Here is a 26992-nt window from a genome sequence, read left to right as displayed (position 1 = left end):
GGGCCAAGCGGCCATCTGTCGAGCACATTAGCAGCATGAGCTGGGAAACGAGGTCCCGGGAGGTCTGAGGAGCCAAACATCCTCTCTCCCTCATCAGCCTCTCCCCAGGGGCCTCCTATCGGCCACTTCGGGAACCGGCTGGTCGCTGTTAGGGCAGGGAGAACATCTGGATCTCTGGCTGGCTGGGGCCGGCTGAGGCCAGCTGGGAGCCGGGGCGGTGGGTGGGGCTCCATCCCCCAACTTCTGGAAGGCCTTACCCTTGGGCCACGTGTGGGGCAGGTTCAGGAAAGGGTGCAGGGGACCCAGGACTGGGCAGCATCAGCGTGGGGGCCGGATTCACAGCAGCCCTTGGCCGGCAGGGAATGGCTCCCCCAGGCCTGCAAAATGGGGTGGGGACTGTGGGAGCCTCCTGCAAAGCCTCCTTCGAGGCAGTGTCCCCATTCTGTCCCCAGGAACCCAGGGCACCCGGGGAGGTGTCACCACTAAAATGCTACACAAACGGAGCTGGTCAAAAACGCCCCAACTCCACCACCGAACGGTGGTTGTGGCTGCAGAACGTCTGAAGCTGCCGTCTGCACAGATGGGAGCTCAGGCTGGGGAACTGGTGTTTGCAACGATGGCGGCGGTGGCTGAGGCACTAGTTGAGCTACGAGGGCTTTCGTGGACTCCGCTGCTCTGCCAAGCACCCAGCTGAAGCCTCCCTGACTGTGGGCTCTGCCATAGAGGGGCTGTGGCCTTGGGCTGGTCACTTAACCTCTCTGACCCTTGCTGTATCTGCAAACTGGCGCTGTGGAGACACTGGCCGGGACGGACTCTGGGGAGCTCTGGGTGTATTAGCTCAGTCCTTTCCCACCACCCCGTGGGGGAGATTCACCACCCCAGCTATGAGAGAGAGGGCCCAAGCCAGGGCTGGGGTTCCAGCCAGGCAGGCTCCCACCCTCTCCGGCCCCTCAGCCACGATTCCTGCCGTTTCCAGGATGATGTCTCCAAAGGCTGCGTGAGGGTACCCCAGACTGGGCCTGGGGGGCTGTGAATGTCTTGGGAAGGTGCTACCCCTCCCCCAGCCCAGGCCACAGTCAGGAACACCGAGGCCCAAGGGGGCTGGCTGGGGGTCACTCCCACTCGGCACCTCCTGTCTGGCCTCGGAAGGTCGGGCGCCCCCACTGCCTCTGTGTCTGAAGGGGCTGTGGCCCTGCAGGGGTGTGGGTGGAGTGGGGGTGCAGGTGGGGTGGCGGAAGGGCTTGGGTGGGGTTGGGGAGGGGTGCGGGTGGGGTGGGGTGGGGTGGGGTGGGGGCTTCTCCCTGGGTGGGACGGCAGGGCCAGGGTTCTGGCCGGCATCTGAGCAACAAGCCCTGGAAGCAGGACTGGCTGCAGGATCTTCATTTTTTATTTTTGAATCCTCCTGGCCTTCCCCCAGAAGCTCCATGTCAGAGAGGTGAACGGACTTCATGTCCTACTGGCCCTGGGCCCCGGGTGGGGGCACGAGGTGGGCTGGCCTCGACGACCCCACACAGGCTGTGGGAGCCCCTGTGTACCGAGGGGAGACTGAGGTGGACACGGCCCTCACGAAAGCAGTGCTGCGGGCGGCGCCTGCTGGAGTGTGGCTGGGGGACACCAGGGCCTGACCAGACGTCATGGACAGGGGCCGTGGCCTGGTGGGGGCAGGGCTGGGGATGCTGCAGCGTTTCTCTGCCTGGCCCTGCTCCTCGGGTAAGCAAGGATGGCTGAGCCTGGGGGCATCTGCGGCTAATAAGCAGGCGCACCGTGTCCCCAAAGACTGGGAGGGGTGGAGTCCGCAGCAAGTTAAAAGGAGGACAGAGAAGGGCCGCTAACGAACTGCAAACGACGCCAGATGGGCCCAGGCTCCTGCCACTCCAGAAGCTTCTCTTTTGTCACCAGCTGGGAGCATGAGCACAGCAGGGCGTGGGAGGGGGCGGAGGAAGGCAGGAGGAGGAAGGGAGCGGTGGAGGAGGGAGGGCAGGAGGAAAGGAGGGGGTGGTGGGAGGGAGGCAGGGCAGGAGGGTGGGAGCAGAGGTGGGTGTGATGTGGGGTCCCCTTGGGGAGGGACTGAGGGGAATGAGAGTCTGGCCCTGGACGTGCCCTGTGACAACCATGGCGTTTGGAGTTTGACAAATCTAGGTTTGAGCCCTGGCTCCATCTCTCCACTACCTGGGGGGAACCCAGAGCCTCAGTTTCCCCACCTGTTAATCAGGAACATGGCAGTGCCTATGCTACACCTTGACAGAGATCAACAAGGCTGTGAGAGATCTTCATGAAGCATTCCTCCCCCTCTAGGGGACAGTTCAAATCCCTGGACGATGTCCCCCTATTCCTCCCCCTCTAGGGGACAGTTCAAATCCCTGGACGATGTCCCCCTATTCCTCCTCCTCTAGGGACAGTTCAAATCCCTGGACGATGTCCCCCTATTCCTCCCCCTCTAGGGGACAGTTCAAATCCCTGGACGATGTCCCCCATTCCTCCTCCTCTAGGGACAGTTCAAATCCCTTGACGATGTCCCCTTATTCCTCCTCCTCTAGGGGACAGTTCAAATCCCTGGATGATGTCCCCCTATTCCTCCTCCTCTAGGGACAGTTCAAATCCCTGGACGATGTCCCCCCATTTCTCCTCCTCTAGGGGTATACACAGTTCAAATCCCTGAACGATGTCCCCCTATTCCTCCTCCTCTAGGGACAGTTCAAATCCCTGGACGATGTCCCCCTATTCCTCCTCCTCTAGGGGACAGTTCAAATCCCTGAACGATGCCCGGCGATTCCTCCTCCTCTAGGGGACAGTTCAAATCCCTGGACGATGTCCCCCTATTCCTCCTCCTCTAGGGACAGTTCAAATCCCTGAACGATGCCCGGCGATTCCTCCTCCTCTAGGGGACAGTTAAAATCCCTGGACGATGTCCCCCTATTCCTCCTCGTCTAGGGACAGTTCAAATCCCTGGACGATGTCCCCCTATTCCTCCTCCTCTAGGGACAGTTCAAATCCCTGGACGATGTCCCCCTATTCCTCCTCCTCTAGGGACAGTTCAAATCCCTGGACGATGCCCCGCGTGAATCTAGAACCTGCCTCACCTCCCTGTGGTCCCCGCTACCTGGGAGGCTGAGGTGGAAGATTCCCCTGAGCCCGGGAGCGAGGCCCTGTTCTTTCTGTGTGTCCCTCCATGCTGTCCCCTCAACAGCCTGAGAATGACTCCACTTTGCAGATGCAGAAACCGAGGCACAGAGGAACTGGCCTGGCCCAGGGGCCAACAGCTGCTAAGTGGCAGGCTCGGGCTCAAGCCAGGGAGCATCTGGCCTGGTCTGTCCTCTGGACCCCCGAGGGGAGGCCTGGCCCAGCAGAGACGGGGCCCACAGCAGGGCGGGCAGTGCTCAGGGTGGGCCTGAAGATGTGGCCAGACTGGCAGCTCCCAATTAAGCTCCATGGAACCCTGACCCCAACACGGGCTCAGCAGAGATGGGCATGTGGTCAGACACATGTGGGGAACCTTCCCTCAGCTCCTGCTAGAGATGTGCAGCCGTCTTGGGGAAGTGGAGACCCACAGAGATGGCAGTCTGACTCCACGGCACTCCAGTGCCCATCCTATCTGTGTGTGCGGGAATCACTTTTCCATGGGAATCACTGGCTTGCTTCATTCATTCATTCATTCATTCATTCATTCATTCATTCATTCGTCCGTTCAGAGACAGGGTCTTGCTCTGTCGCCCAGGCTGGAGCACAGTGGCATGATCACAGCTCACTGCAGTCTCAACCTCCTGGGTTCAAGCAATCCTCCCACCTCAGCCTCCTGGGTAGCTGGGATCATGGGTGCATACAATGCTCAGCTAATTTTTAAATTTTTTGTAGAGATGGGGTCTAGCTGTGTTGCCCAGGCTGGTCTTGAACTCCTGGCCTCAAGCAATCCCCACTCCTCAGACTGGCATCTTAAAAAATGCAGGCTCTGATTCAGCAGTTTTGGGCTGGGCTGAGAGCCTGCATAGCTGACAAGCCCTGCGTGCTGCCACCCTGGTCCATGGTTGATCAGGGTGTGACCATCTGACCTGCTTTCACCTGACACCTCTTCATCCATCTGCCTACACAGCCACATAAGCCCCTTTCCGCCTGTCCACCGCCTCCCGCCCTCACCTCTGCTCTCTCTGCCCCATGTATTCTGTTCCAGTCACACTGACCCCTCTGCTGTTCCTCAAGCACAGCGGGCGCCTCATGCCTCAGGGCCTTTGCACGTGCAGTTCCTGCTGTCTGGAAGAGCCTGGGCTGGCTCTGCACCAGCTCCGCCCTCATCCTCAGCCCTCACCAACACGCCTCCATGCAAGGGACGTTCGGAGTATTTCTCCAAGACGTACAGCTGCAGATTTGACAGTGGCTGTGGGCCGAGCGCCTTCCCACCCCAGGGTGCTGGCTCCAGCAGGGACCTGCTGCACGTCCTGGGCCCTGTCCCCGAGACTCGCCCCACACTGGCACGTCGTTAGTGCTCAAAAATCACCTGTGGAGTGAGCGAGCACATTCGGCCAACAGCAACCAGAGCCGAACCGGACAGCTCTGTCCTGCGCTGGATTTAGTGGCTGACTAATCATCCGGTCTGGCAACCAGTTTTCAGGCCTTAACTAGGAGGAATCAATCATGACTAGTCAGCAGTGCTCCCCTAGGGTACCACAGGGTCCCAGGTTGGCCAAGATCGATGCCTGACACCTCTTCATCCACCTGCTTACCTGGCCACATAAGCCCCTTCCCCCTTGTCCACCGCTATCCACACTGGCAAGGAATGGGATTAGGGGCCTTCTAGGGAGGCCTCTGCAGCACGGAGGATGGGTTTGCTATTACCTTCAGGAAGGGAATGACAAACGGCCGCAGAGGGAAGTTGGTGGCCTCCTGAAGCTTGGAATGAAACTCCTCGATCGTCAGTGTCGAGTTCTGCAGGGGAGAAAACCCACCTGACATCAGCAGCGCTCGGCATGAGCCAGCGCCGACCCGCCCGTGCCCGAGGAGGAGGCTCCATGTGGGAGGCAGGCAGGCAGCCCAGGAGGTGGGCACGGCCTGGGGGGGCACAGGTGGCATCGTGGGAGCGGGTCCACGCCCGGTTGTCAGCATGGTGCCCACGTAAGGAGTGGCTGTGGCTGCATCCTCATTAAACGGAGGGAATATGCACATCCCAAGGCCCCGGCTGCCCCTGCCCAACTCACCACCAGGCCCAGCACCAGCGTGCGCACGCGCTCCCCGATCTCTGGGGAGATGTCGCTGCCAAACTGCTGCAGTGTGGTGAGGAAACGCTTGAGCTTGCTGAGCTGCCGGGCCCCGCAGGCCGGGGGCAGGTGCTGTGTGGACAAGGAGGCCGTGGACGAGGTGGCCGGGCCATTGCTGAAGCCGTTGGGTGTGGACGGTGCACTGTTGATGGCTGTCGGCGAGTGGCTGCTGCCGTTCATCACTGCAGGAGGGAAGCGGGTGTGAGGGCGAGGGACACGAGGACACAAAGGTGATGGTGACAACACAACCCAGACGGCGGTGACAGTGAGGGCAGCAGCGACCAAGGTGACAATGTCAATAGTGACGGCGACAATGATGAGACACAAGAACAGTAGTGCTGAGGATGACGGCGGGAGCCCTGGGCCCGCCCAGAGCATCTGAGCCGGACCTCTGCAGGCTGACCGTCTGTCCTTCCAGCCTGCTCTGAGAGGTCACACACACCCCCTTACAGACCTGGAAATGGATTCCCAGGGAGGTAAAGCCTCTTTGCCCCAGGTCCCCAGTGGGTAAGGGCTGGGATGGCACCCACAATGGTGGTGGCTGTGGAGTGACTGCGTTCTGAGTGTGGCTTCTCCTGCCTGGCACCACCCTTGGGACTTGCTCTGGGGCTGAAGTCAGGCCCTTCACACCCAGCAGGGGTGTGGCCCCTACGCCTGGCCTGGGAGACACTGACCCCACCAGGCTGGCTCAGGTTTTCACGGTGAACAGGGAGCGAGGGGCTTCTCCACACATTGGGGGCTTGACGGCTCAGTTCCCACTTTCTGAAGGCACAGGAGACTTGGAAAACGAGAAGTCGCTCATCCCCCTGGAAGGCCAGCTTCCATCACCTCTGGCGTGATGTTCCCAAGCAATACCCCCACCCCAATCAGGCATCTCCCAGCCCTGAGCGACGTCCCCTGCAGGTGCTTTCCCACCCTGAGCAATGTCCCTCCTACAAGTGTCTCCCAGGCCTGAGCAATGTCCCAGACAGGTGACTCCCAGCCGTGAGCAATGCCTTCATTTGCACACAGCCCCAACGCCTGCTAATGGGGTTCCAGGAGGCAGAAGAGCTAGGGCACACTGGGTGGGTTCCTGCCCCTGGTGGCTGGACACGCAGATGCACGTGCACACAGGCCAGCGCATGTTGAGGACAAGCAGGTGACATAAGGAACAGCTGATGAGCGCGCTGCAGGGCCGCCTGTTGGCCACTGAGACGTGACTGCCTGGCTGGCCCTGCTATTGGGGTCAGCGTTCCAGGGGCCTGGCACACATGGGGCTGCTATGGAAAGTCCCAGGGCCGGGCCTCACCCCTTTTCTCAGGTGACAGAGCTAAGGCCAAGCCTCTTGCAAGAAGGCCAGGGCAGCCCTCCTGTGCCTGGGACACCTGCACCCTGTGCCCTTGGCCTCAGGAGCCTGAGGGGTGACCTCCACGCTCTGCAGACAGGTCAGAGGTCACAGGGCTCCCAAGTCCCTTGCTGACAGGGGAGAGGGACCAGATGCCTCTGGGAGGCCTGAAGACCTGGCTAGCTCCTGCTGTCAGGAGGACCGAAGCCCCACACACACTCACGGCTGGCTCCCGCCTCCTGCACGAGGACACGCTCCCTACACAGGGTACCAACTCCCCTGCCCCCAGAGTGAGCCCTCCATTTCCCTGCCTCCACTCACCCCCCCCACCCTTACACACGTACACGTGTGCACACAATGTGAACACATGCACACACGCACGCACGGCTACGACGTAAATGCGCGTCTCTCTTGCTCCACTGTGGCCCTGAGTGCCCCTCTCCAGGGGCCCCACCCCTCACCCGTGCTGAGAGTGTGGGTCTGGGGGTTGGGGGGGCAGCTCAGAGCCACCTGCTACCTCAGGGCCGAATTCCTCCGAGGCTCCAGCCGGGTGTTCGCGCCTGTGGCTGAGGCCTGGCGGGGTCTGTGTGTGCCGAGGAGGAGACGAAAACCCTTTCCCCAGGATGCAGATGCCGCTGGGCTGGGCTGGTGCAGTGGCTCCTCCTGGGCAGCCGGTAGGCACCAGCTGTTTACTTCATGTGCCCTGGATGGTGGGGGGTCTTGGTGTACCCCTCAGATCAGGCCAGCTCTGGCCGTCCTTACCTGGGCCCTGGGAGGTGACCCCTGCTGAGTGTTGTGGCCTCTGCCTGGACGGGAGGGAACATGGGACGTGGGGGCCCACATGCCGGCCCCCCTTCCTGGGCTGCGTCCCCACAGCTGGGGCTCCAGCTAGGCCAGGCCTCCCTTTCTACCCCCTCCTGCAGGCCTGGACGGGAAGGGGCCACACCCTCCAGAGGGCGACTGACCAGCCCGTACCTCCAGCAAGGCCCTTCTGAGGGGTCAGGCCTCTCTAACTGTTCCTTCAGTAACCCTCAGGTGGCCGCCATCGGCTTCCTCCACTCCACCTCCCCAGAAGCCGCCTGAGGCTCCCACCTTCCCGACCCGCCGTCTAGCGGCACCTGCGAGGCGCCTCCGGGTCAGGGAGCTGCGCTGTGGCCCGAGCCTGGCTCTGCACCTGCGCACACACAGGCTGCGCGGTTATCACACACATCCCACGTGGCAGATGGGCTCCGAGGAACCGAAGACACACAGCAGGGTGGCCCGGCTCCCCGAGACTGCCTCCCGTCCCTGGCAGACCCCACGCACCGAGCAGCCAGCGCTGGGCACAGCGGCACAGGGGTGAGGCCGGCCCTGTGCTCAGGATGTTCTTGGTGGAGCGGGGGGAACAGATGTGCCCACAACGACGGCCTCCCCCGGGGCCCAGCGCTCACCCTGCTCTCGCTCCAGCCTGGGCCTCACAGATATCCGCTGCAGGGGCTGTGGGAGGCCAGGAGGGCGGAGGACGCCGCAGAGGCCCTCAGACACACCAGCGTGGTGAGGACGTCCAGACAGACACAGCCCTGCCCTCGAGGGCTGGGGGAAGCCGCCCTGGTTAGGAGTGAGGACCGGCCGCCAGGCCCAGACGTGCCCTGAGTCAGACTCGGCGCCTAGCCTCGGTTTCTTCATTTGCAAATGACTCCCAGCCCATCCTGGAGTTCCAAGTGGGGCTCCAGGGACCACAGGACAGCACGGCACTGACCTCCTTTGTACTGTGTCCCCAGCCAGAGTCGCTCAGGCCTGACCTGGGCTTCCCCAGCCTCTCCTGCGCTGCGCAAGTCAGGCCCCCAGGGTCGCTCCGTCCTGACTGGTTTTATGGGTTGGGTGTTCTGTGAGGCTGTTGGCAATAAACGGCCTATGGAATTCTGGAAACCGCTAACTGCAGGTCAGATACGGCACAAAACCTGAGTGCAGGCGCGCCTCGGCCTTTCCTATGGGGTGGCTGCAGAATTGAGACATCTCTGTTGCTGGGGCCGCGAACCTCCACACGGTGTTCTGAGCGGCTGCTCCCCTCAACCGGGGCAACTTGCACAGGGGGGAGCCTGTCTGCGCCCCTGACTTGAATGGTCTCAGCAGCGCCCTCCTGGGTTCAGGATGGATGCACAGGCCCCTCTGGAGTGCGCGGCACCGATAACGGCGTTATATTCTGGGGCTTTCCCTCCTCTAGGGGAACAGTGGACACTGACGCAGGATGCACCCAGCCCCTGGTCTCTCGCCCTCTGAGGCTCTGTCCGGAGGACCCCACCGCGCTGCTGTTTCCCTCTCACTGGTGAGCTCCATCTGGCCACACGGTGGACTCTGACACACACACACCCCGTCAAGACTGAGGACAGCCACTTGCGGTCACCCAGCAAGGCCAGGAGACGGCCCGTCACCATGGGAGACCGCACCACAGCAGGAGGCTGGTTTCTCCAGGACAGACGGGACTGTCCTCAGGACTGCGGACCTTCCAGTGGCTTCTCAGACGCGCCACGGTGCACGCCGGGGCCCCTGCCCACCGTCCCGGCCGGCCTGGGCCTGGCCCTCCCTTAGGTGTGCTTACCAGCCTTGCCCTGGGTGCCTGGTCCTTCCGGCGGCCTGCTTGCCCTCGCCTGCCCGCGCACTCCCTCCCGCGCTGCTGGGCAGTCTCAGCAGCTAAAGAGACGCCAAAAATAACCCCGGCACAAGTGCTTTCATTCCCGCAACAGGTGTGTTACTAAGTTAGACCGCACACGTGTCCCCAGCTGAGGTTTGGGGGCACATGCGAGCACCCCTGTGGCTCCCCCAGCCTCAGAGCCTTGGTGGGGGGTCAGATGCGACAGAGGCGCCCTAAGGCAGCCCCTCCTGTCACCCCTGCTCCTTGCTGTGGGGGCTGCAGGAGCTGAGATTCACCAACTTTACCATCCATAAGATCACACAGTGGGTGACAACGGCCACTGTCCAGGAGCCGCATGCCAGGCACGGGTGCACGGCCAGGCCCATCACAGAATAACGGCTGTAACAAGGACAGCCCTGTGCAACAGAAACAACGCACAGTTGTTCTGCCGCCCTCGTTCTTAGAGCCGGGAGTGCCGCGGCAGCCACACCTGGGCCAGGCTGGCTGGTAGTGATGGACCGGAGCTGTCTGATGGGCTCAAGCATGGCTGCAGTCACTGGTTGACAAAAACTCTAAACACCGCCTGGAAAGAGCCCGTGCTCCCTGAGCGCCTGCCATGGGCCACACAGGTCGACAGAAACGTCTGCTGGTGACTCAAGCCCACTGAGCTCCCAGCGTGTGCCCGGCCCCATCATCTCATGGCTCCTGGAGATCGCCGTTGGCACTAGGGGCCGTGATGACTTCCATTTTACAGGTGGGGAAACTGAGGCACGGGGGGGTGGTACCTGGCCAAGGTCACCCTGGCAGGAAGAGTTGCAGCTGGGACTCCGGGAAGGTGGGGTCTGCCCTAGCAATGGCTGAGCTACAGGCTGGCCAGGGACGGTGTCTCGCCCCTCCCCTCGGCGCTCGCAGTCAGCCCCATTGGCCATGTTTTGCTGCTGGGGAAGGAGAGCTCAGAGAGGCTCTGCTCCTGCCTAAGGCCCTGCGGCTTGGAGCGGAGGGTCTGTGGGATGCAGGGACCTGGCAGCTCTGCCCTCCTGTGCCTTCTTCTCCCTAAGGAGGCAGGACCAACACAACAGAGGCAACACTGAGGGTGCGGAGGCCGTGGAGGAGAGCCGAGCGCCCCCAGGGCAGCAGTGTTGGGCCGGCTGAGGGTGCTGCGGTGAAGACCTCCGGGGAGGCTTGCGGTTTTTGTTATTTTACTTACAGAGACAGACCATAGACCATTTTAAGCAGCCATGAAAACGGCCGTGGGGCAGCGTCGCAGGCCCGTCCTCTCGATCTGTAAGCAAAATAAGAAGAACACGCTGTCAGGAGGGGCGTGGGCAGGAGACTCCGCCCTCAGGGGCACCTGGCCGCCTTTTCTTGCTTCTCAGAGTGATTTCTGGTGGGGGTGTGGGCAGGAGACTCCGCCCTCAGGGGCGCCCGGGCCGACGTTTCCTGCTTCTCAGAGTGATTTTCTGATGGGGCTCTGTCACCACCTGGGGCCAGGCCACTCCGGTCTCCGAGCCTCGGTTTCCTTCTCTGAGAGTGGCTGATCCCTAAGGGCCGTTTTGGCAGGACTGTTCCAGGGTCTACAAGAACTGCGGCTTCTCTATGAGCAGGGGCGGGGCCCCCCGTTTTCAACCTCCTCTTCCCAGAAGGCCCCTGTGACCCCGTCAGCACCATTCTCAGGCACCTGGGCCGAAGCCGTGTGTCCTAAAAGTGACCTGAGTCTCAGCTTGGAGTCTCTAAAACAAAGCCCTGGGCCAGCGCTGGAGGAGGAAGCACTAAACAGGAAGAAAGATTCGGCCGGGCGCAGTGGCTCACGCCTGTAATCCCAGCACTTTGAGAGGCTAAGGTGGGAGGAACGCTTGAGACCAGGAGTTCAAGACCAGCCTGGGCGACGTAGGAAGACCCAAACTCTACTATATAAAAAAAGAAAGAAAGATTGAATTTGTCCGAGCTGAAGTTAGTGGCAAAGGCCACAGGAAGACAGGCTGTAGCGATAGTAAACACGGGTAGTGAGTTCTCTGTCATGGGGGTAATCAAGGGCAGGATAAAGCCTTAGCCCTTTAAGGGTCCTCCCAGCTTTAGAGAAGCTTGGTCTGGGTCCCTGCTCCTTATATTCCTTCCCCCCACCCCCCAGCCCCGCAGCAGCATCTTAGCTTCAACTCCAAGATGAATTTGCACCCAGGGCAGTCACTAGGAAAGAAAAACTTCGGCCCTCAAGTCTCCGTTCAGGCTCAGTCTCCCATCAGCTTGGCTCAGAGGCCAGTTCCTGGGGAGGAGCCTCCCGGCAAGGCTCTGCAGCTGAGCTGTGGCCCCTCAAGGGCACCCACCAGCCAGGGGCAGGGGTGCGGCCAACCACCTGGCTTTCAGGGAATTGTGTGGATTAGGGGATGAATCTGAGGCCACCTCAGGGGTGGCCAGAGCCTCAGACTGATGCTCCTGACAGCCCGCTGGGACTGAAGCACGGGCTTAGAAAAAGAAAAAGCACCTGCTTATCTCTTTCATAACCTTCGTGCTCCTTAAACCAGCTGGGACCTCACCCCAGAAACATGACCCCAAGGCGGGCTGACAGTGGAGGGGGCGGGAAGGACCCCAGCCCCAGGCATGCCGGCTGCCCTCACATCCGTTCACAGGTCTCCGGAAGCAGAGCCCAAGGCTCCGCTGATCCCAACCCACCTCCAGCCAGGAGCATTAGACCAGCACCTTCGAAGCAGAGGCTGCTGGTCCCCAGGGAAGAGCAGGTGGGGGAGACGCAGCCTTGAGGGTCTGGGGAACCAGGCTCAGCCCACGGCATTTGTCCCCGATACTGGGGCCTGAGGTTGTCTGTGGAGCGGGCGTTTTAGGCACTGCACCCACGGCCGGGTCTCTTGTGGTCCGCCCTGAGCGTTGCCTCCCCCAGGACGGACCGGGGGGTGTGCTGCGAATTCAACACACCAGGGGTCTCCCCTCTCTACCTACGTGGGCTCGGTGTGGCCACAAGCTGCCTGGTGGAGAGATGGCCCCTGGTTCGTACCAGACGGGAGGACTCTTCCGGAAGAGAGGGAAGGGTGATCCCAGCCCCGCCACATCGTCATGTGACAAGGACACGTGAGAAAAAGCCCAGCCAACCTCTCACTAGAAACCGTGGCCAGCTCCGCAGAGCCAGGACCTGCACGCTGGGCCTGCCGTCCTCCAGGACCTGCAAAATCGTGAGTGCGGCGTCCTGACTGTCCGAGGCAGGGCCGGCCCCCAGTACAGGCTCCGTGACACGTGGACGCCCCCGTGGGTGCAGGGAGTAGGCGTTAGGCTGTTTGGCTCCTACTGAGTGCTGGGCATATTTCCAGCTGTACCTGCCTCGGGGCGGCACACCTGGGGGCACGCCATTGCTGGGCCACCCCATTCCCCAACCAAGTCAGGAGGCTGACTCGGAGCCAACATCCTACAAACAGGGCTGCAAATCTGCTGCCTGACCCCACAGCCAGTGCTCTTTCCCGATGGAGAGGAGATGACGGCCAAAGCCCTCGGCGAAGCAGGCCCCCGGCCTCAGGGGCAGAGCCAGGAAGGGAGCCAGGCCTGGCCTATAGCCACCCGGTGCTCTGGGGACAGTCGTGACATAAAGGGACTGAGGAAGCAGCTCTTCCTGGCCTGTGGGGGACCCGGGGTCAGCAGGACGGAAGTCTCAGGCTCCTCCCCCAGAGAGGGGCTTCATTTGAGTTTCAGAGCCTGGGGAGGGTCCCCCAGGTACAGGGCCTTCTGGCCTCTGAATGTGGCACATGGAGTCTCCCTGCAGACACTGAGATGCACTCCTGAGCCCCGGCCTTGAGGGCAGGGATGCTGCCACTCCACCAGCCCAGCAACTGGGCCACAGAGCACCAATGTCTGTCCTCAAAGCCAGGGCTCTGGGGGTGACTGTGATGAGAACTGGCTGCTCCCTGCCCCACAGCCTCCCAGGCACTCCACAGAGTGGAGCCTCCCAGAGCTCCCCACACTCTTGGCAGCTCTGTGCGCCAAGCATGGCCAACCCCTTGCCCAGGGCCAGCAAGACAAGGCCTGACAGCTTCTCGAGGTCCCGCCCTTCCGGCCTCCTGTGCCGAGGCCCCCACGCTGGCCCCTGTGCTCAGCCCTGCTGTGGAGCTCCTGGGATCTGAGCCCCTCCAAGGCCAGAGCCGCCTCTGTGGTCCCTCCATGGGGCCTGTACGCAGGTGACCTGTTGTGTGACCCTGGGGAAGCCCCTGACCCCATCCGAGTTCCACATTCCCTCTGGATGAGCCTGGCATCCCTAGGCCTGCAGGACGAGGCAGGAGCCTGAGGCACAGCGGCCGGCTTTGACCCACGGCCGGCCCTGGTGCAAGGCCTGTGTGGGCTCACCTGGCCCCACCACAGCCCTGGGAGGACCTGCACTGCAGAAGAGGAAGCCCAGGCCCCCCAGAAGGCAAGGACGTGGCCCAGAGCTACACACTGGGAAGCCGGGAAGCTGGGATTTGAATCGGCCCAGCTTGGGCTCTGGGCCACATGAGCGCCTCACACTCAGGGCTCACAGCAGGTGCCCACCGGCTCCGGGCAGGAAGCTCAGAATTTCAAACAACACGAGGGGCTCCCCTGAAACACCTGGCCCTCAGCTGCCAGGTGGGGGCTACTTACGTGTGTGTGGCGTGAAGGAAGGGGGGCGTGTGGCCCCCTGGGAGGCGGCAGGCGGTGGGGGCGGCATGCTGGGGGGTGTGGACCGGGGCTGCGTCTTCACCTCCGCTGGGGAGTCCGGCATCGCTGAGGCCTTAGCCTTCCTGTCCACTGGGGCTGCGACCAAAGGAGAAAGAGAGATTCGGTGAAGCACGCTAAGTGCAGAGGCCGGTGCCCGCAGCCCCACGGTTCCCAGCTAAGGCCCCACTGAGTGTCTGCCCAGCGCTGGGGCAGTCTGCCCCAGGTGTCCTGACAGGTGGCTGACGTCCCACCTGCAGGATGACGGGGGCAGAACCAGGCCGGAGGAGGGGCTTGCGCCAGCTCATCTCAGGTGGCCGGCCAGGCTGGAGCTGGGGCCCTCGGTGTGTGGCGGCCCTGGGAGAGCCGTGCCTCACTCCAGGCTTGAGGCTTCTACAGACCAGGGAGGGGACAGTGCCCCGAGGCCGCGGTGCCTTGCTCCCCCCTCCATGAGCATCCCCCGGGGGGGTGTTCGGACAGACCTTAGCCTCTCCCCCCAGTTCTGATTCAGCAGGTCAGGCTGAGACCCAGAATCTGCACTTCCGGCATGTTCCCCGGTGGGGCTGCTGCTGGTCCGGGCCCCAGAAGCCATGGTTCTACGAGTCCCTTCCACTTTCAGATGCTAAAAGGCTCCCCTAGGCTGGGGGGCGGGGGACGGTGTCTGCCCAGGGAGAGGCTGGCAGGCAGCCCATCTAGGGCGGCAAAACCTCTATTTTAACCGTCTTCTGCCCTGGTGATTCATAGGACAGCCAAGACAGAGGCGGCGTTGACTTCAGGATGACCGAGGCCTGGCCGTGCTGAGTGCAGCCCCCCGCAGGTGGTAATGCCAGGACACTTGATTCATCACAACCTGCAGCTGAACAAGATTCCCTCGTGGTCTGAGGCTCCTTGAAGTCTGAGAAGCTCTACCCAGGGCCAGCGGTGTGCGGAGACGGCAGGAAAAAACTCAAGGCGCTGGGGGGCCGGGACTGGGGGGCACTAAGCCCCCCTGCGCCACCCAGAGAGCAGGGCCTGCAGACGAGGCTTCCAGGTTAACCGAAGGGCTGCAGCACAGACACCAGGAGGCCAAGCCAGTACACTGTCTGCGGCGTTTTCTGCAGGGGATGCGGGTGTAAGCCCCTGGACCTCCCCATTTCTCTTAAGGCAAAGTCAGCCAGCGCCAAAGCAAGGCAGAAAGACCTGGGATCCGTGGCTGAGACTTCGGGGGCTTCAGCGGCTTAGAGCAGCAAGGTGGGCATCCTCAGTCTGCTAAATACTGGACTGCAGTGCACCCTCCTCCCGCTAACACCTGTGGGTCTCACCCACGACTGCCCTGCACCCTCCTCCTGCTAACACCTGTGGGTCTTACCCATGGCCTGGGGCATGAAGCAGGTGAGGCCACAGTTGGGGGCTGGTGTCTGTCGTGTTATTAGTCAACTGTGGGCACTGCCCCTGCTTCTGCCCCTTCCCCATTCCCGGGGCCCTAGCAGCATCATCAGACGGAGAGATCCACCCAGGGCCACGGCCACGCGGCCTCTGTGGAAGGTGACAGATAAATGACTTCTACAGTGATCACATGCCAAATATGGCGCAAACCTCTCCTGATCCTCTTGCCGCTGGCTCCTTTTACAGAGGGGCAGACAGGTTCAGAGATGCTGAGGTCCTGCCTAACATCTCAGGGCAGTGGCGCCTGGGCTCTAACCAGCCCCTGGTGCGCCAGGCAGGAGTGGAGCAGCCCCGTCTGCTGGGCCTGTGGGGAGCAGTGTGGGGAGGAAGCAGCCAGTAAACAGCCACAGGCCTCGCGGCACCTGCTGTTCCCTCCGCACAGCCGCTGGCCTCCCTCCCACGGGGCGCCCTGCCCCTCCTGGCCACCCGCCTGTCTGGAGGCTGATGGCTGGGCACACATGCGGCCACAGCTGTGGGGGCCGTCAACACTGCCTGGCTGCAGGGCCGGTGGCCAGTCCCTGGTGACAACCAAAGAAGGCGAACGTGGTGGGCCGTTCCTGTGGCGGGCATTCCTGTGGCGGGCGTTCCTGTGGGGGTCAGCTCTTTCAGACCAGGCTGCCCTTGGGCCAGCGTGGGTTGGGCATGCCCAGAAGGGAGCAGGCAGGGATGCGGCTGAGAGCTTCAAACGCCAGGCTGGCTCTGGGGACACGGGTCCAGGACACGGGGATGCCCCCTGTTTGGACTTTCCAAAGCCCTCCCATGGAGGCAGCTACATTTGAGCCATGAGACTCGAATAAAACAGAAGTGGATGCAGAGAGCCCCACTGGGGAGCTGGCACCGGGCGCTGGACGGGCGCTCGTAGGATGGATGGACACGCCACAGTTCCTAAGGTGGAGAGGGTGGCCAGGAGACCGCTGGGGCGTCATGCTACGGTGCAAGGAGTCGCCACAGCCGTCATCCAACAAGGGCTTATGGCCACCACCTGCATGCTCGTGACACTCTGGATCCCGAAGCCAGAACAGACAGTGCCCTGCCGGCGCCCGGAGCAGTCGGGGACTTCGTGTGGTTCCCTTTGGGCAGAACAGGAGGCCGCCCCTTTACTTCAGAGACCTGGACAGAGGCTCACTGCAGGAAGACCCTTCTCAGTGCTCTACAGATACTGATGACTCATTGCACCCTCACCAGGACCCTCTGCGACTGATGCTGCCATCAGCCCATTTTACTAGGAGGGACCAGGCTCGGAGAGGTGAAGTCATCTACCCAAGGTCACACCGCGAGTGTGCTGCGGGTCTGGATCGGAACCATGACCTGGTGTTGCCCCCACAGGGCCAGGGCTCTGCAGGACTTCAAAGTCCCTGCTTGTCATCAACACGCTCGCTTCCTTTTAGACCTCAGGGTACTTGCAAAGAGGCAGCAGGTCTGGGATTCAAACCTGAGGCTGAACAGAGGCTACAGGGGCAGGAGGCCCCGTGCCTGAGGAACACCCTGGGAGCTGGTGGTGTCCTCCCCTCTGTTCTCTGGGCCCCACCCCGGGTTGTGTGGAGGCAGCTGTGCAGGTGATGGGACCTCACGGGTGTCTTGAATCCTGCTTAAGTGCTCCTGGCTGTGTGTCCTAGGGAGAGCCTCTTCCCCTCTCTGAGCCTCACTTTCCTCCTCTGTACACGTGGAGGAGGCCAGGTGATAGGAAGATGATGGGGAGGTCCCCACGCCCCGCCTAGCACACAAGGAAACCAGGCCAAGGCTCATGGAGCAACATGTGGCTGGGACCTGCTCCTGGGGCTCCCCTGGCGCAGACTCCACCCAAGAAAGCAGAAAGTGACAAGGACCCTCAGAGAAGATGAGGGGTGAGTGTGGAGAGGTAGAGGAACAGCATTTGTGGCCAAGAGAACAGCCTGGGAGTTGGCCAGGACCTGTGGAGGGACCTGGGAAGGAGGGGGGTGGGGGTGCAGGAGGGACCTGGGAAGGAGGGGGGTGGGGATGCAGGAGGGACCTGGGAAGGAGCGGGGTGGGGGTGCAGGAGGGACCCGGGAAGGAGCAGGGTGGGGGTATGGGGAGCAGGGAGTCGGGAGGTCTGCACAGCAGCAGCTGGGGCCGTCTCTGGTGGGGCACATCGTCTCTCTCCTGCTTAAGACGTTTCAGCAGCTTCCACTGTACATGGGGCTTCACCAGCCCACACCCCCTCCATGACACCCATCTTCCTGCTCTCCCCCCTTGTGGGGCTCAGGGCCATGCACGACTCCCCCACAACCCCTAGTTCCCTCTGGGATTCAGCTTCAACCTCACTTCCCCAGGAGAGGCTGCCCCGCCCCCGTGAAGCTCTTCCACCCTTCCCCGTTCAGTCCTCAGGATGTCACCCCACTCTCGGCGGTCCTGCCTCTTGTTCGACCCGTTTACAGGGTCTCTGTGCTTGACTGGGCCCCCCAGGATGCATCTCGCCCAGGGTAGCCTTCAAAGGAAGTCCCCCAGGGGAAATGCCTCTTTGGGTTCCCCCCTCCCCCGCTTAGGGGCTGGAGGGGAGCAGAAAGGGAGGTGGGGTGAGTGGAGCACCCTGGTCAGGGGCGGGGCTGAGGGGAGGTGGGGCTGAGGGGAGGTGGGGCTGAGGGGAGGTGGGGCTGAAGGGGGCGGGGCTGAAGGGGGCGGGGCTGAAGGGGGCGGGGCTGAGAGCTAGTCTGCGGCAGGTGGGAAAGGCTGGGCTGCCCAGCTTGCAGGACAGGTGCTTTCTGCAGACATGGGGGTCCGGCTGCTCAGGGCAGGGGACCCATGGCTGCCCTGAACACCCATCTCCTTGGCGCTGGCTGGGAAGGGAGGCACGGTGGGTCCACCCCACAGCCACAGAGGGAGGCTGAGTCCTGCTGGCCTGGCTTCCTCGGGCAAGCCACAGCCTCTCCGCCCATTTCCTTGCCTCTTCAAAGGGGATGGAGATGAGGCCGTGCGCAGCTGAGGGGTCCAGCACTCTCTGCGATCACTCAAAATGGTGGCTATTATTATCCTCCTCTATCCCTGCACCCGCAAGCAGTGTGGGGAGTCTCTGGAGCCTCCCACCAGCCCACAGCTCCGCCAAGGCCAACGGCAGGCTCCTCTCCAGGCTAAGGCAGCGCTAGACAGGGGCAGCCTCGTCCTTCCTGGGTGCCTGGCTTCCCACCCCATTCCCCTTTGAGACCCTGCACCTCAGCCACGGGCCATTTCTACTCCCCAGACCCACTTCGAGGCTCGGAGGCCCTGTGGGCTACCAGCCCATGGCTGCGAACCACACAGGAAGAGGCCTGGCCACATCCCTTCGTCCCCAAGACCACTTGCTGGCCCTGCTCCCCACTCCATCCACAAGACGGCCCTGTCCAGACACACGGAGGCGAATGAAGTCATCAAACCACTCGGAAAAATGAAACCGCACAAAGCTTCAGAGTAGACCCCAGCATCCTGGTGCAATGGCCCTCAGGCAACCCCGGGGGCTCAGCAGCCGTCTCAAGGGGTTTGTACCTCAAGGCAGAATAGAGAAGTGGCAGGAAGGGCTAACGTCACGGAGGAACCTGGCGCCCCAGGCCTGTTCTCAGCACCATCTACCCGCTGCCCCATGACGCGGGCCCTGTCACTACACCCACTTTCTAGATGGGGAAACTGAGGCCCAGAGGGGGTGAGTGACTTGTTCTGGGTCTCAGAGCCCAGAAGCACCAGGGCATGTGCCTGGAGCCCCCAGGAGATGAAACGGTCCCGATGCCAGCCAGCTTGGACCCTGACTCAGCCTTGCTGGGACGGCCCAGGCATCCAGCCCCACGCTGGGACGCGCAGCCCTGTGGGTGTCACGTGGGCTAAAGGGACGCTGATTCGTACTGGAGGCTGGGGGGGGTGGCCCGTCGCCGTGCAGGGTCTGGGGTAGTGCCTAGGGTGGCCGCCTCTGAGGCATGAGCGTTAAGGACCATCTTTCAAACCCCAAGGGGTTTTCTTTCCAGAGCTCGAAGTGCCCATGAAACAGAAACGAGGTCTCCAGCATCCCGGAAACCTACGTCAGCTGCAAGGGGACCCCGGTCCCCGAGGACACCCCCATGTATTTTCAAACAGCTCCCGAGGCCCAGCGCTGCCTGTGCAGAAGAAAGCATGGAATCTGGGGAGGGGTCCCGAGGCCCGGCCGCCCAGCACAAGGCACCTGCGGTCCCCACCCTGGCTGTCCTCCCGGGGCCTACACAAGTGTCCTAACCCCTGCCTGGCTCAGAACAGCACTGGGGTCCTCTTGCTGGGGTGGGTGGGGTCAATCTGGGTCCCAGCCCCTTCCCTGTGGCCCTGGCTCAGAGGCAGGTGGGTGGCAGGTGCAGAGTCTGATGAGAAGGGCTCTGACGTCCGGAGGGGAGGGATCTCACACAGAGGACCAACCCTGTCCTCACGGATTCTTCCACAGCCCTGAGGGAGATCCTGCGCTTCTCCATCTTACGAGTGGGGAAACAGAGGCACAGAGAGGCTGAGGAGGGGGAGAGCCAGGTGTGGATCCAGGTGACCTGGCCCAGCTGCCCCTTCCCCACTGGCCACAGAGGGTACCTGTAGCCTGGGAACCCCGAGGGGAGGCACCTGCCCTCCTGGCCTCCCTCTGTGGCCTGGGCCTCTGCATAGTGTCCTTCTCACTTTCCCTGCCCATGGCTGATGGTGGCATCTTCTAATTGTCCCCCCCGCCCCAGAGCAGGGGCTTTGCCTGTCCTTCCCACCCTGGATGGCTCAGGCACTGGCTCCGGGCACAATGCGCCCGTCTCTGGGCACGCCTGAGTCCGCCCTGATGTTGGGTTTCCCTCTATGCGGTTCTCCCCAAAGGGTCTGGGCGTGCAGCAGCTGGTCAGACGTCTAAAGGAAGAGGACAGGGAGAGGGTGCCAGCTCCTCCCCCAGCCCTGGCTGCAGCCTCATCTGCCTCCCAAGCTCCACTCATCAAGAAAATTCCCAGACCTGCTGGATGTGGTGACTCACACCTGTCATCCCAGCACTTTGGGAGGCTGAGGTGGGTGAACCACTTGAGGTCAGGAGTTCGGGATCAGCCTGGCCGACATGGTGAAACCCTGTCTCTACTAAAAATGCAAAAATTAGCCGAGCGTGGTGGTGCATGCCTATAATCCCAGCTACTTAGGAGGCTGAGGCCCGAGAATTACTTTAGCCTGGGAGGCAGAGGTTGCCATGAGCCGAATTCGTGCCATTGCACTCCAGCCTGGACAACGGACCGAGATTCTGTTTCAAAAAAAAAAAAAAAAAAAAGAAAAGAAAATTCCCAGACCCTGGAGGCCGCTCCCCGAGGCCCATGGGAGAGGCTGTGTCTTTCCCAGACGGCACATCCAGTTCCCAGCGAAATGTCACTAATGGGCCAGGACAGGAAGCCACTTTCCAGGCTGGGCAGAGCGAGTGGGAAGGAGCCTGCAATGTGCCGGGACCACTCATCCATCACTTCCCCGTCCGCGGGGGCACCCAGCCCGCCCTGCCCAGCTGGGAAACGGCCACAGCCCAGGGCTCCCAGCCCGGGAGTTCCAGAACCCTCCATGGGAGGAGGACCCATGGCCACCAGGGCAAGAACTCACCTTCCTGGCTCTCCCCGCCTCGCACCCTCGCCAGCTCTGGAGTAACAAGCCCTGCTTCTGCTGTAACCTCCTTTGAGCCCTCACAAAAGCCTTGGGGCATAGGACGCCGGGCAGGTAACGCAGGTGACCTGTCTTGACGCCTTGGCACAGGCAACACAGCCACGGTGATGGCGTCCTACTGCGTGCCAGGCCTGACCTGAGCGTTTTGTGCAGATTACCTCATTTTGTGCCCCCGAAGGTCTAGAGGCTGTCAGGTGGGGAAACTGAGGCACGGGCCCAGGGCACCTGGCTCTGGATCCCATCCTCTCCGTGGGTTTGGGACGTGCTCCCAGGGAGCGGGGGGGCACCGGATCTGCCCTTGCTGGAGCTGACCACAGGCAGGCAGGGGAGGAGGAGGGCATGGCCTGCAACCAACCCAAGGATTCCAGGCCTCTCCTCCTGTTAGTCCAGCCGACCCCTCATCCCAGGATGCCCCAAAGTCGACCCTCAGAGGCCCAGCGAGGCCCCTTGCAAAGCCCTTTCTGGTGCTGTGGTGCAGGCCGGGCTTGGATATGCTCAGGACAGGTCCAGGACGGGCCCTGGACCCAGAACAGAGCTGTGCCTCAGTTAGCCCCTCTATAAAAGTGCAGAATTAAGGGGCTGAGCTCAGGCTCCGGGCCCTGCAACCTGGGTGGGCAGCCTCAGTGTCCACATCTGTGCAATGGGGGTGAGGGTTGACATGAATGCACGCGTCACAGTCACTGGCAAATCCCGGGAGACCCTGATGGCGGCTGGGACGGAGGACGCCACGGCATCCCGGGTGACCCTGACGGCGGCTGGGACGGAGGACGCCACGGCATCCCGGGTGACCCTGATGGCGGCTGGGATGGAGGACACCACGGCATCCCGGGTGACCCTGACGGTGGCGGGGACGTTGAACGTCACTGCTTTAAACAGCTGTTTATTTTCCTTCAGAATCACACGGTCCCACACCTTCCTCTGGGAAAGGCACAGATGTGCAAAGAGGAGACCACGAGAGTCATCCGTCCACGGCCGCCCTTCCACCTCCTCACGGCCCCGGAGATGGACAACCCTGCACCCACGCTGCCCCCGAGACGTGAGGTCACCTGAAGTCACTGGCCACGGCCATGCAGTGAGTAAGGGGCAGAGCCGGGAATGGAGCCCCAGCCTCTGAATTCCAGCCTGTACTTGGCCGGCAGTCATCCAGTGCAGTGAGCCCAGGCCAAGGTAAACCCGTACACTTGGCTTTCTGGGGAGCCAGAGGGGTGAGCCACCCTCCAGCACACATTTCCCAAGAGCAGTCCACGGCGGTCCCACGGTGGCTCGCCAGCTGCTTGGCCAGTGCCAGAGTGGCCCGGCTGTTCCTCACTTGGTGCCTGGCTGTCCCTTCTGGCCTCACCACCCACACTACCCTGCACCCACCTGTGCTGGGCCTCGGTCACTTGCTGCACCTGCCCCAGGCCTTTGCATGGCGGTGTCTCTGCAGGGAATGCACTTCCACCAGGTCCCCGCAAGTCTGCCTCTCATCCTTAGGCCTTTGCCCCAGGCTGCCTGCTTCCTGGTGATGCCGCAGCCCGCGCAGCCCTTCGCCCTGGCTCCCCTCCTGTCACCGGCTCTCCCTGGAGCTCTGCCGCTGAGCCCCCCCGCCTGTCCTGCTCCTCTTCTTCTCTTGTGGATGCTCCCGGTGAGCTCAAGGAGGGCTGGGCTTCCTTTGCGTCAGCCACAGCCCACAACAGTGCCAGCCACATCGCAGGTGCTCAGCAAACACTTGCTGTGCGGTGACGGAGAAAACCTGGAAGGCACAGCTCACTGAGGACCAGACAGTCCCAGCCTCAGTGTCCTCCGGAGCCACCGTCATCTGAAGGCCTGGGGACAGGCAGTGTCCTCCCACCTCGGGAAGAGCCGTGGGGTGAGCTTCGGATGGTGTGAGCAGTGCAGGGCGGCCCTCGCAGCGGGGTCTCTGTGCCGCTCTCCGGCGCCCCTGAGGGGCATGTGAAACAGGAGAACTTGGTGCTGACTCTGGGAAGGGCCCTGAGAAGGTCTCTGACCAGCATCAGACCCGGGGCTCCCAGGCCAAGACAGAGGCAAAGTGAAGGGACGTGGGGCTCCTCCTGGGCAGGCCCGAGGACAGCGGGTGCCCCCCCAAATCCCCTCGTATCCGGATGACCAGGAGGCGGCTCCCTCCCCCGCCCCCGCCCCCAGCCTCCAGGGCTGTGCCAAGTGTGGGGATCTGGGGTGGGTGGAGGCGGCCCGAGAGCCTTAGGCGCTGCCCTGTGGTCGCCTCCACATCTGGCTTGTATCCAGCCTTCCTGCCTGGCGAATAGGCAGCCATATAAACACAGGGGAGCAGTGCCCTCTCTGCCATCGGTCTACGCGGACCCTCCCGCCCCTGCAGGGACAAAGAGCCAAGTCCCATTTCTCTCGCAGGCCCTTCTGGGTCTTCGTGGGCCTGACCCAGGGCGGACCCTTCCTCTGGCCCCACTGACTCACCCCTGCTGCCCTTCCCGCCGCGTACAGGAACAAGGGACCCTAACCCCAAGGCCTGTGGGTGATGACGATGGAGGTCACGGGGTTGCCATGGCAACAGAGCGGGGCCAGGTGGCAGGAAACCCAGTTCGCCTCCCGCGCCGCTGTGTGAACCGACTGTGTGAACTCAGGGTGGGGGCCGTCCCCAAACGTGTGTGAGTCTCCGGCTCTCCTCGGGTAAGATGGGGTGCCTCTTTGGGTGGGGTGACAGCGAACAAAAAGGCTTTCGTAAACTCAAAAGCCCTCTGTGGCTCTGCCATGGGGACGTCATCTCTTGCGATCTGAAGGACAGGGCAGGGAGGGAACGGGAACCTCAGGCGCCCTCTCCCTGCAGAAACGGAGCTGGCTTTTCCGTCTCCTAACCTGGCCTCAGTTTTCTCATCTGTAAAATGGGAATGGGGATGGAATTCCCGCAGAATCACGGAGGGATGAAGTGCATGAGCTCACGAAAAGCGTCTAGAACAGAGCGCCTGGCCGCTCGCCCCGGCCACCCAGCTGTCATACTTCGGGCCGTCTGTCCAGCTGCAACGGCCGCGTGGAGCTGGCACAGGTGGGGCTTGTCTTTGGCACTGTGCCCAGAGCTGGCCCATGGGTAACAGTGAGCATCTGTGCTGGGGAACGGGACCAACCAGAGAGCCTCTGGGGCACAGTGAAGACCCCCCTCCCGCCTCGCAGCTGTGTGGGGGAAGCTTTGTTGCCCAGAGTTGGCTGGCAGGGCCCGGACTGCCCACCGGCTGCCATCACCACCACGAACAGGTACCCAGGGCATCCCTTCGGCTGGCCTGGGTGCAGAGGTCCCTTCTGTCACAGATGTGCTGCTAAACCGTAGCAGACAAAAATCTCACTGAAACTCCCTCCGGACCCCGGCCCAGGGCTCCCCGTTGGAAGGTGCACAGGCCGGCCTCTGCCTGCAGGCTGGGCCCACCCGCGCCTCCCCAACCCACTATGTGGCTCCAGGCAGACCTGGTCTTGCCTCTTCCTTTCCCAAGGAGAGAAGAAAGCCTCCCTCATGGGTTTTTGAGGACCAAGGAGCCTCTCTGGATAACTGCACCCTGCAAGTGAACCCAGGGCTCGCCAAAGAAATGCAGAAGATGGGACAAACTGTGCCGTGCGTCCTGGGGCCAGATGGGGACAGGTGGGCTGGGGGTCTCTCCACCAGTCTTGGCCAGCCACGCCAGCTGCACTTCTGTCCCTCTCGCCGGCCTCAGGGCCTTGGCTCCGGCTGGAATACTTCCCTTGATCTCTGCATAGCCGTCTCCTCATCATTCAGGTCTTGGCGCAAATGTCCCTCCTCAGAGAAGCCTTCCCTGACTGCCCACGTCCCTGCCCCCACGCTCTCTGCCACATCACCCATTTTTCTTCTCCAGCCACTCATCAATGTCTGAAGCCTCTGTTTGTGTTGGTCCTCGTGTTTATGCCCGTCTCCCCCAGGGCAGGGCCCTGAACAGCACCTGGCACATGGCAGGGCCCCATAAAGGTTTGCTGACTGGCACATAAGGACAAAGCCCCCCATCTGCCTCCCCTGGCGGCCCTGTCCTCTGCAGGTTCAACGGGGCGGCTTGTTGCTGCAGGACACAGCCTGGGCTGGACTTGAATTGAGGCCTGCCCCGTCTGCCGTGTGAGCCCAGCAAGCAGCTCCCCTCATCCATTAAGTGGGAGGAACACCCCTCCCGGGGGTGCGTCTGAGGACTAAGGAGCTACTTGAGTCTGTCCTGCAGCAGGAGCGCAGGGGATGCCGGTCATGGCTATTCAGGACCCTCTCCTGCAAGGTGGGTTTCCTGCTAATCGCCTCGATTTCCCACCCTGCCAAAGCCCCTGCCGTTTCGATGTGATTGCAGCTCTTCTGGTGGAGAGGAGGGGTCCACTTCCCTGCCCCCTGGATCTGGGCTGGCCGGGGGACTTGCTTTGGCTGGGGGGCAGGATGTGGCACAAGGGATGTCAGATGATCCTGAGCCTGGATGTCAGTGGCAGGCAGCCCCACCAGCCCTCTGTGGAGCGCCCATGTGAACACGCTCAGGATGAGACGCACGCAGGACAGAGTTGGCCCAGCCAATTGGTGGAGCTGGACTGATCCATGGCTGACCACAGACCAGCCAGCAAACCCAGCCACGCCCAGAACAACCACCCCACTGAGCTTGCCAAAACTGCCAACCTAAAGAACTGTGAGCCAAAGAATGGTGGTTGCTTTGAGCCACTGTCTGAGGGTAGCTTGTTACACCGCGATAGCGGACTGATACACTTTGCTACTTAGAATCTCAACATATCAGAGCTGCAAAGGACCTGAGAGACAAACAATCAAATTTCACAGCTGGTGAGAGGGAGGCTGGGAAGCTGGAGAACAGAAGTGACCCATCTCGTCTCTAGCCGAACCAGGCCTCAGACGCCAATGCTGCACTTGTGCTCCGCTACTCCACACCTCATTCCTCTGTGGTGGGGTCTCAACTGGGACCAGCAATTCCACCTTCAGGAATGCATTCTCAGGAAATGTGCACAAACGGTGATCTACAAGGATGTTCGTCACAGCATCGTTTATGAGAATGACAAACGGAATAAATACAATGACTCCTCAGAGAGGGCTGGGTAGATAAATTATCTACTTGACGCAAAACTAAGGAACCTGAAAGTCACACTGTGGCCACCTTCATTTTGGAAAGCTGTTTGTTGGTATCTGCTGACTGGAGCAGTCACAGCTGCTGGAATAGCCGGCTCACTCCTGGGCACAGAACCTGCAGAAGAGCCAACCCACAGACACATGTGCCTCCAGGGCAACGAGCCAGAGCTGCACCGGCCACTTCCTCAGCAAGGGTGCACCGAGGTAGAGGGACACGAGGCTGCAGCATGGCCACACAATGGAATACAATACAGCAAGGAAAAAGGACGGGCCCACCAAGTACAACACTGCACACGGTCTCCCAAACGTACAACACTGCACACGGTCTCAGAAACATACAACACTGCACACGGTCTCACACAAACACAAGGGCCAGGCCCCGCAAAGCATGTGCTGTGAGAGTCCGTTTCTACAAAATTCAGAATCAGGCAGCAACACTCTGTGATGCTAGAGGTCAGGAATGGTGGCCACCCTGACAGTGGAGTGACCAGAGGGGGACTGGAGGCCTTGGGGGCAGGTCGGAAAACGTTTGTTGGTCAGACCCCTATCCGTGTGCACGTGATGCTTTGTGGAGCCTGTCGGGCTGCACGCTTGTGTGTGCGGTGCCGCAAGGATACGTTTACCTTCAAAAATGATGTCACGGGATGCTCTCTATTCACATCCCCTATGAGTGAACACCAACAAGGCGACAAAGCGTGAGGTTCTATTTTGGAAATAAAAACACGTACAGAAAGACAACTAGACCGAAAAAGTGATCGTGGTTGCCGGGCAGGAGGCTGTCGCAGCCATCACACTCTTGCCGTGGTTTCAAAGCAACCAGGGTGAGTCTGGGCCTGTCCTCTGGCTTAAGCCCAGAGCCCCAAGCCATCAAAGGTGCCATCAAAGGTGCCCTGACCCTCTGCCCTGCACCCTGTGGACGGCGCCCAGGGCCTAGTCTTCTACAGCACCCTGCCGGTCGAGTGAAGCCTGGAAAGGCGGGGGGAGAGTGGTGAGCTCAGAGGCTGGAGTGAAAAATCTTCCCTGCTCCCCAAAAGGCCGCA

General features: G+C 61.8%; 1 protein-coding gene across 7 annotated transcripts in view; it reads right to left on the bottom strand.

The window, feature by feature from the left end:
* The window catches only part of CBFA2T3 (CBFA2/RUNX1 partner transcriptional co-repressor 3), a 66752-nt gene that overhangs the window by 13333 nt on the left and 26427 nt on the right, over positions 1–26992 (bottom strand). For 3 of the 7 annotated variants that reach the window (XM_058440358.1, XM_032156186.2, XM_058440359.1), the window contains exons 2-5: positions 13793–13945; positions 10389–10463; positions 5187–5428; positions 4828–4917 (exon numbers count right to left, since the gene is read on the bottom strand). In XM_058440358.1, the coding sequence (XP_058296341.1) occupies positions 4828–4917; positions 5187–5428; positions 10389–10463; positions 13793–13913 (528 nt within the window). In that variant the 5' untranslated portion in view covers positions 13914–13945. Of the gene's footprint in view, positions 1–4827; positions 4918–5186; positions 5429–7087; positions 7523–10388; positions 10464–13792; positions 13946–14696; positions 14858–15194; positions 15441–26992 lie in introns of those variants that run through there. The other 4 variants (XM_058440357.1, XM_058440356.1, XM_058440360.1 and 1 more) reach the window with 4 other exon arrangements.

Source organism: Hylobates moloch, unplaced genomic scaffold, assembly GCF_009828535.3.
Source record: "Hylobates moloch isolate HMO894 unplaced genomic scaffold, HMol_V3 SCAFFOLD_6, whole genome shotgun sequence".
In the NCBI taxonomy this organism is placed as follows: domain Eukaryota; kingdom Metazoa; phylum Chordata; class Mammalia; order Primates; family Hylobatidae; genus Hylobates; species Hylobates moloch.
Note: the sequence above shows the minus strand (reverse complement) of the source record. Positions and strands in the feature narration are given on the sequence as shown.